At 39.3% G+C, this 9,984-nt stretch overlaps 1 protein-coding gene across 1 annotated transcript; it reads left to right on the top strand.

The window, feature by feature from the left end:
* Positions 1–330: 330 nt before the first annotated feature.
* LOC123256235 (uncharacterized protein C20orf96-like) lies at positions 331–8,182 on the top strand (the record flags this gene model as incomplete). The annotated part of the gene is made up of 5 exons (XM_044684900.1): positions 331–531; positions 631–732; positions 887–973; positions 1,545–1,663; positions 8,005–8,182. Coding segments are annotated over 5 exons (570 nt in total), but the record flags the coding sequence as incomplete, so codon positions are not given.
* Between the last annotated feature and the right edge of the window lie 1,802 nt (positions 8,183–9,984).

Raw genomic sequence — 9,984 nt, 5'->3', positions numbered from 1 at the left:
TAGTGCCTGGTACACAGTAAGAGATTCATAAATGTTTGTTGAAATAAACAATCAGACCATTCTGGAGCAGAAGAGTAGATCTGGCCCATAAGTTATGTCCAGACTCCTGTGGACTACCCTCCCCAGGAAAGGAGAGGTGGTGAGACCTTGAGCCACAGAGCCTATCTGTCTCTGCAATAGAGTCAGCATCATATAGAGGGAAAAGCCCTAGCTAAGGAATCAGATTCTAGTCCATTCTGCCACGCATTTGCTGTGAGATCTTAGACAGGTCATAAAATAGCTTTAGGAAGGTGGGTGCTTATGACTAAGGAGTGTAATTTTTGGTGACAGAAACCTCCCCTTTTCCTCTCTTCCTCCTCACAACTTTTAACAGGATTGCAACAGCAGATGACAAAAGTGAAAACTAGAATTCAGAAGACCAAAGAGGAGCTGAATTTCCTGAGCACCTACATGGACCAAGAGTACCCAATTAAGTCTGTGCAGATTGAAGAACTTATGCGCCAGATCCAGGCTGTGAAAGATAATAATCAGGTAAGAGAGATCTCTTGCCTCTCTGTTCCAGGCACCTCCTCCCAGGACCTGAGATGTGATCCTGGGACCAGGATGTGACTTCCTTCTCTTGGCTGGTAGGAAGACCTGGAGGAACTGGAGGAGCTGGGCAAGGATGTGCTTCAGATGTTGTCGAAAAAGCTGATGGTGAATTCAGAGCAGGTTTTATATGTCATGGCCAAGGTGAGTAGTAGGGTCCTGTGGATCTTCTGAAGACCTACCCATTGGCAGCAGTGGGACTGTGAGGCACCAAGGTCTCCCTTTCCCTCCCTCCCTCCTTGTATCAGAGCAGTGCCTCTGCTTGTGGCATCCCGCTGATCTCTCCTACCTCCCACAGAAAATCATCCGTCCCTATCAAGCTGCTCTTATGAAGAGGACCCTAAGTAACCAGCAACTTTTGAGGCAAATGGTTCAATTCAGAGCGGTAGGTGAGATCTGGGAGAAAACAGGGATTAGCAGGGGAATGGGCCACATGCCAAACAACTCACACTCTGATTTGCCTAAGGTTGAAACCTAGGTTTCCTGGAAACACAGTCCAAATGGAGGAATTCTCTTAACAGGGGATTTGGGGCAATATTTAGGAGTCCAGGAAACAATCCTACCCTGGTTCTCTCATGATAGGGAATGACTAGCTCGAGGCATTCTTCATCACTCTGATCACCTCTGAATTACAACAAACACTTGTTTGGGGAGGAAATTGGAAATTCATCATTAAAGCTTCACCATTCATCCTTAGTACCTCCCCTCCCCAATCACCCATCATGCCTATTACCCTCCAAGACTATCTTGCAATTCTTCTGCCTTTCTGTCCTAAGGGAGCTCACTCTGATACAGACTCATGATGACAGCTCATTGCAATTTTAAATATTTCTTTGTTCTTCTTTTGACTTATTTTACTTTTCCTGAGAGACATGGGTCTCACCTCTGAAAAGGAGAAAATTACTTTACTCCTCCTCCTTTACTCTTACTTTCCTTCCATTTCTCTTCCCCTTTAGCACATTGACTATATGAAGGAGCAACTTCCTAAGCTGAAGGCTGAGGTGAAGGCTCTTGAGAGGCGGAGAAAGCACCCTCAGGAGGCGATCTTTGATGATATCTTGCTTCGGAAATCCAAGTATGTGATCTAAAAAGTAGCCTGGAATAAGCTCCCTCTGGAGCCCTGCCTTCTCCAAAGGGATTCCTTCACCATCCTGAGGGATACAGTGGTTTTAGGAGCAAGATCACTAGAAAGGAAATTCAGAGTCTTGAAATTTCTTCTTAGCTCTTCCACCAAGTGTTCAGGCGACCTCAAGTTGGAAGAGAATAAGAAACCTAAAGGGAAGGAGAGAAAGAGAATTGATTGTTTTTAGATGAAGGGACATCTCAGCAGGGGCTTAGAAGATGGGAAAGATTTCATCAGATAGAGCTGAAGATAGAAGTAATTCAGAGCAAACATAGGAGAGAGCATAATAGAGGCAAAAGGACAGGAGAGGGGCAGGATTAGATTGAAGGCAATTCAAAAACCATTCAATGGAGTCTCAAGAACTTGATAATTATCCCATCTACAGTATCACCCTCCACAAAGCTTTATGGGCAACATGCCTAAACATTGTCCCTGTTCCTTGGGGGAACCTTGAAACCTAGCAAACTACTTTTCTGAAGATTTAGATTTAGATTTTAAGTCATTGCTTCATATGAGGAGTAATTTGGTACTAGGTTTCGTTTTGTTTTTAGGACTGTTGTGTAATTTTTTCTTACCACAGGTATGCAAATGATAAGCAAAATATCCAAGCCATAAAGGAAGATAGGTCTATTTTAGGGGAGCTGGTCCCACAACAAAGCCAGACCCCTGGTCATGACCAGAGGACCCCAAGCACTGTGAGAGACCTTCCTTTATACCCCAAAGAATTAGACAACTTTTATACCAATATAAAAATAGTACAAAATAGTCATACCCCTCAAAGAATAGACACCCAGAAGCAATATTCATTGGTTAAGTCAGCTAGGAAGCACCCCTTATTTGGTAAAAGAAATCTTTTGACTGACTTAGGAATCACTTGCTGGAAAGGGGAGAAGCAGTGATGCCTGGGCTAAGAACTAAAGGTCAGGCATCCTGACCTGTGATGGATCACAAGTTAGGATGCCTGCTACAGCAACATTGAAGGGTGGGGCTGTCACTAAGGCCTGTGCAAAAGCAGTTATTCCCTTAATCCAAAACCATAATACTTACAATTTTCACAAAAGCCTGCTAAATTAATGACTTACGCTATCTTAGAATTACACATGATTATTTCAAGACTACTGATAACATTAAAATCTAATTTTCATAAAAGGGGGTAGGGGGACTTTTTCTCTCACATTATCCCTCCTCTGATCCAAAGAAAACTGCCAGCAGACAGTTTTCTGCTGGATCATCACAATCTAAGAGCAACACAAATTGGGAGCAGTGAACAGAATGATGTTGTGAATGGGTACAACTTAAGAAAAGATACATCATCAAATCACCCTAAGTACAATAACAGAAAGTACAGTAGGGACTAGTAAATGTTCCAGAAAATGAAAGTTACTGATATTACAGTCCAGGAACAAAACAGGTTGAAGGACGCTTGTGGTTAGACACATGTAGTGTAGATACAAGCTAGCTCAGAAAAGTCCATGCCAAGGACTGGAGATGAAAGACTTGTTTGCCGGGTGCCACGTTGCCAGCTGAGGTGTTCCATGCACGACCTTAGCTTCCTAAAAAGGACCAAGTATCTTACAGGCAGAGTAATATTAAACAACAATAATGGGAGGCAGATAACTCCTGCACTGAGTCCCAGTTCACTTCCTGCAGAGGCTTTGCATTCTCTGGGGCTCCATGTTCGAACAGAGCCATAAACTCTGCTCATCCTCCCCTGTTGTGGATCTAGTATTAAACAATACAGGTAGTTACGGAAAGATGTCATGCCTGAAGAACAATCTATAACATATGCCTAGAAGCAAACTAACATTTAGATAGAGTAATACAACAGGTTATAATCATAAGAATTTTTAAAAAAATGATTAGGACCTATTTAAGAATGAATTACTATAAGCCACCACTATTAAACCACGTGGCTGTCCATAGGGATGGGTCCCACCTAGTTGTAATATCCTCATTTATATGAATATGTTGTGCTATTTGCAAAGTATCATTTAATAATTTTTATAATTCTCCAGTATCATTGATGATAACAATTGAGATATATATGTGACCATGATTAATTATAGCACAGGCTCAGTACATACCCATATGAACAGAAATTCACCCTGAAGCTTGTTACAGAGCACTAGATGTGTATGATAGTAGCTGTTATATTATGAGCCAGTCCCTCAAATTAAAAGAATGATTTCCTTATAGAATCTATCACTGGTGTAATTCTGAGTTTTGGAACCAATACCTAAAAATTCACACACAGAGCTACTTCCATGTGCTGCTATTGGATTAGAACGTTCCTAAATAGATCTCTTGTTTCTATGTCCTCGTGTAACTAAATGTCTTGAAAAGCTGACTCTTACCAAAGCTTCTGTATGATTTTGCATGGTTAGAGTAAGGGTTAGAAAGGCTGCTTCACAGGTGCCATCCCAATGTGAAGGAAGAGAGGAAAAAGCTTGACCAACCGAGATAAAAAATTGTCCGAGAGTTGAAATTCCATCCACATGATTATTGTTTGTGTTGTTGTAATTGACAGTTGCAAAAGCAAAATTATTTCCTTTTTCCTGAGATATGTGTAATAGCACACCCTTAAGGGAGTCAGACTGCTTTCAGGAGGGACTTCAAAACTAAAACCCAAGTAATGGTAGAAATGAATGATGGCTACTATGTAGGAATAGATTCTCCTGAGCTCACAGGGACCACCACTCATTTCTGTGAGCTTTGTATGTAACCTCATAAAGTGACTAGAAAGTGTCCTCTCATTCTATGTGTTTCTTATTCTTATGACTAAAGTGATGACTCTTAACATTATGAGCTGGTAGATTTTAACCGCTAAATTAAAGCATGACAGGGCAAGATTGAATACCACCAATGAATACTGTCCAAAGACTGAACAATCTATTTTAATATGGAATGTATGTCTATAATATAGTCCATGACAGTATCTAGGAAATGTGCACATTTGGATGTTCAGAAGCTCAAAATGACAGACAAGATCTAGGTAACAGAGGCTTTCTCAAGTGCAGGAGGACTAGGAATTGGTTTCATTGGATCTGTTCTAGATTTCATATCCTGATAGATATATTCATTTTCATGATTTCCTTTACTATCAGTTTTTCCAGTTTCAATATCTATAAAACATTGAGTTCACAGTATGTTCCTGATTCCCTATTGATAGTGTGTAATTAGAATTTTGTCCATAGGACTCCATTTCCCAGAATTCTTCTTTTGTCCCCACAGTTATATCCTTAAGTTTTGTAGATAAAAGTTTCTGTAACTCCACCCTCTCTTCTCTTTTCCTGTTATCTCAGCCAAGAAAAGTTCTTTTTACTCAGCTTTTTTCTATTTCCTCAACTTCAAGTCATTATTAATACATCTTATAAAATATAATACTTGGAGTTATTGGATGTTAATTTTAATCTTACAATAGTACAATAGTCTATAATTCACAACAGAATTCTCTTGGATCTATAGGTACTATAGGTACCAATCTATTATAGGGATTTAGAATAGTTCTGTCCCAGTCAGTGCAGCAATGGAAAATTCCCTAAAAACATACCAAACTATACTAAAGGAGAAACCATACTAACTAAACATAATTATCAGAAAAATCCATATGGAGCAAGATGTTTTACTTTTTCTAAAAGTTGGAGGAAGAATGGATTTGCTAGGTTTGATTAGAATCTCAGATCTTTTCTATTTCTTACATTAAAAATGAGTTTCTAGACAAGTTTTCAAATATAGGCCAAAATAGTATTTCTTTTAGTACCAAAATAATTTCTATTTGTTTCTCCTATATTTTCTATGAAGTTTTTCTGTAAACAAATTTTATAGCATTTCTATATTATCATATACCAAAGCTAGCTTTATTTCTATCAATTTTATTTGTAATTTTGTTTCAAAAATTTTATTTCTGATTTTGCTTTTCAAAACTATAACTATAAAACTATTTCAAACTATGTTATCCCTCAAAACCAATTTTCAAATGATATGATTATTATTATTAATAATATCCCTCCTTTTAGGAATATATATTTGTGTCATAGACTTAAACCAAAATACCGATAGTCCCAAGTGCAATAACCAGATCAAACATACTTGTAAATTTTCTTCTATATTCAAGTTTCTTATTGGCACTCTATCTTTCAAACTTTGTGATCTGTCTCTTCCTCATCTCACTTGCTTAAAAGGAAAGCACTTTCAAACTAAATAGTTTCCCCATTTTTCCTATTTTTCTAAAAAGGATTCCAATGTGTCTATAGCATAAGAATTAAAAGTTCCAAATTTAGGCCAGAAATTGCTTTACACAAATTAAAACAGTATTCAATAGATTTATCTCTGTTTTTTCTTTTGCCTATTGGCAGATCTCCATTATCCCAAGCTGTCAAGAATCTGTCTAGAGAAGAGTCCACTGGAATTTCTCTCCTCGTAAGCCTAGAGCCCATTTTAAGGGACATCTCCCTGTCAGAGCTGCAGTCCTGGAGAAGAGGAACATTAACCAATTTGGGCAGACTAGGCTCCTTTTATTGCCCCAAAAACCTGTTCAATGGGGGATACCTAAGCATGCACTCTGAACCCAAAACTTAATGAGCAGGACAGAGATACCCTTAGAGCTTGTTACTCAAAGTTGGCTTCAAAAGGAAGAAATCCAACTTAGTGAGCAGCAGGGGGATAACTAGAGCTCATTATGCAAAGTTGGCTTCAATAGGAGAAATTCAGTGATATTTCACCAGAGATGAGGCAGCTCTGCTTTTGTGAGTAAGAAGGAGAGGTTATCAGTAATCTGGATAAACTTCTTGAAAGAAGAGACAAGGTGGGCAACCACTCCAGCTTTTGTTCTCAACTTTGTGACCCACCTGACCCCAAAACCTTTCTCCCAGGTACCAGTTAAAAACCCCCCCCCAAACCAAAAACCAAATCCAAATTATCTGCTTAGTGCTAGTTGCCCAAAAGTGAGAGTGGCCTTAGATTCAAAATAGAAAAACCAGTTTCAACTAATAATTTGTAATCCTAGACAAATTTCAATATTAAATTGTTCACAATTCTAAGCATAAATTTCACATACAGCTTGGAAAAGGAAAAAAGCAAAAGTTTAACTTACTGCAATTTCCACTAAGTTAGGTTTTAAAACCTAAGTCAGAAACTATGGCATATTTAAAATTTATGATTATTTTGAAATTTTGAGGTTAGTAGGATTAAAGGAAAAGAGATATGAGTACATTTCAATCTGTGATTTGAAATATACCCACCAGCTTGGATGTGGTCTTGTGGTTTGGACTGGTGAAGTGTCTATACTCATTAAATCCTCCCCCCACAGAAGGGATTGGGAACAAAAAGCCCCCAAAGGTGGGTGCTCAGAAAAGAACACCTTCCTGTAGGTAGGCCCTCCAAATGGCACATTGCCAGTCTCACCAGAGTTGCCAATTGTTGCATAATTTTTTCTAACCACAGATACATAAATGATTAACTAAATATCCAAGTCATAAAGAAAGGTAGGTTTATTGTAGGGGAGCTGGTCCCACAACAAAGCTAGACCCCTGGTCATGATCAAAGGACCCCAAGCACTGTGAGAGACCTTCTTTTATACCCCAAAGAATTTGACAACTTTTATACCAGTACAAAAATAGTACAAGATAGTCATACCCCTCAAAGAATAGAGATACCCAGAAGCAACAATCATTGCTTAGGTCAACTGGGAATCAGCCCTTATTTGGTAAAAGAAATTTTTGACCATGACTAAAGAATTACTTGATGGAAAGGGGAGAAGCAGTGATGCCTGGGCTAAGAGTGGATGGTGATGAGTGGTACCATGTTCTGAACTAAAGGTCAGGCATACTGTCTTTTAATGGATCACAAGTTAGGGTGCCTGATCCATCAACTCAGAAGGGTGAGGCTGACTCTAAGGCCTATGCTAAAGCAGTTTGAAAACTTTACTAAAATATTAAGAAAAAGACTTTTAAAATCATTACAATTATGTTAACTATCTTAGAATTGCAATTATGATTATCTCAAGACTAATGATAACATTAAGATATAATTTTCATATAAGGGAATAGGGGGATTTTTCTCTCACAGGACAGTTCCTAGAGCCTTTGGGGAAGAGGCATGTCCTCTGTTTCTCCACTATATCCCCGGTACCAACCTCCTTTGAAGGAAGGACTGAAAAGGCTCCTCACCCAAGTGTCCCCAACTGCCCATATTCCTGAGGCCTCTGTGGTAGCTTTGTTCTAGAGATAACCACTGAACTTGTAAGGTCCCTTCATTGTAACCTCTCATTCCTTCCTCCCTTGGTTTTCTACTAGGTGTACTCCAGACATGGATGTCATCCTTAACATCCCCCAAGAAGAAGTGCTTCCCTTTTAGCCCTGGAGCAGGACAGGACACCACTCTGGCTGATCATGTCTGAGATCCCTTGTTTTTCTTCCAATCATCTTTGTTCTCCATCCTGGGATTTGTGTTCCCAGCTTCATGTAGGACATCATTGTCCAACTAGGGTAGTTTTCAGCAGCTTGTTGTCCCTCTGATTGTCACTTCTTGTTTACTTGATGTCACACAGTCTCAAGTTAAATAATAAAATAAAATTTTCATTTAGGTAGTATGTGATTTTCAGTTGTTGGAGGGATGAGTTTCTGAAGTGGCCAATGATCATGTATCCCCAATAGTTGTTATACCTACTCTGCCTCAGTTGGTGGTTGTGGGTTCTCGCATCTTCTGGTCTATGAGGAGAGAGATTGGAGTCCAGGGATGAAGGATCACCAACAGGCTAAAGGGTGCATGATCCAGCTCTCTTCCATGTCACTTCCTGTCTCTCTCCCACTTCACGGGAACCAATCACAGCCTCCCAATTTGCCTAGCACTGCCCAAGGTGGGACAGTGCTTGTGGCCTTTGAGGGTATGAACTTTTTTTTATTTATTAAATTAAAGGTTGCTGATTGATTACATCAAAAATAAACAAAGAGAGTTTAATTCTATCTTCACAATCCCCCCTGTGATTGTACTGGGAGATGAGCATGTTGAAATCTACCATATTTACATACCTAGTCTCCCCAGTGAACCATTTCACATAACTAGCTTTTTCCTCTAAAGATCTTTTGGCTAGAGGTACATATGGTATTGGCAAGCTAGCAATACAATAATCATTTTATTTGTGCTAGCTAGAGAAAGAACTGTTGGAATAGAAATGCAGGAGAAAATATATGATGTATCACTTGCTTATATGGGTATAGGATTTGGGGTTTTGGTTTTAAAAGATTACTCTATTATAAAAAGGAATAATATGGAAATAGGTTTTGAATGATAACACATGTATAACCCAGTTGAATTGTTTGTTGGTTCCAGGAGTGGGGAGGGAGACAACATGAATCATGTCACCATGGTGTGTGAGATGAGATTCAGTGTGTAATTTTCAGAGTAGTATTTGGCTTGTTGTAACCCCAATTCTCAAGACCCCTTAGTGTTAGTATTCCTTAGACTAAAACTGCCTGCCCCATCCCCCACCCCATAACACTTCTAGTTTTCCTGACCTATTTTGAAAAACCTTGAGAAGAGGTTATCTGTACCCTGGGAAGAAAGCCAGACGATAAAATAAGCTGAATAAGGGAAAGTACAGTGAGTTTCAAAAGTATCATTGTGGTCTCAACCTGAAAATCCCATGATAGTCATGGGGGTCTTTAAGGGGTATATAATGTTGAAAATCATGTGCTCAAGACTATAAACCTCACAACTTTCCTGTCCCTTCTGTGGGATTGGACAGACGGGAGGAGGAGAATTTTTCATCAGGATTATTATAAAAGTCTATGATTGTACCTAGAAGAAGAAAGGACATTTTTGCCCTGAGCAAGCCACTTTGATGGGCAAAATTCCTTTTCCTCCTCTTCCCCTCCCTCACCCTGCCCCCTTATCCCCTTCCTCACCATCTGCTGTTTTCTCTGAATAAAGCTGCTTTTCTCTGCCAACATCTTATTAAGTCTCCTCCCAGGAAGATGATTACTCTGAAGGACAAAAGAAGTTGGGGAACTTATATACCCTTTTAGGGGAACTGAGGACTGAGGATGAGAGAGTGTAGTTGATTGACTTTACAGTGGTAACAAAGAAAATGAAGAATCCTAGACAGGAATAACAGTGAGGGGCTGATGCTTTACAGTGGATATAAAAGAGAAAGATGCAGCCAAAGGGCTGGGCTACCTTGGTAAAGGAGTTTTTTTCCCAAGGGGAGAAACCATTGGGACAAAAAGAGATACTTAACACCTGATGGGATTAGCCATCTCTACTTAAACTACTTT

This window comes from Gracilinanus agilis, unplaced genomic scaffold (genome assembly GCF_016433145.1).
Source record: "Gracilinanus agilis isolate LMUSP501 unplaced genomic scaffold, AgileGrace unplaced_scaffold57256, whole genome shotgun sequence".
In the NCBI taxonomy this organism is placed as follows: Eukaryota; Metazoa; Chordata; class Mammalia; order Didelphimorphia; family Didelphidae; genus Gracilinanus; species Gracilinanus agilis.
Note: the sequence above shows the minus strand (reverse complement) of the source record. Positions and strands in the feature narration are given on the sequence as shown.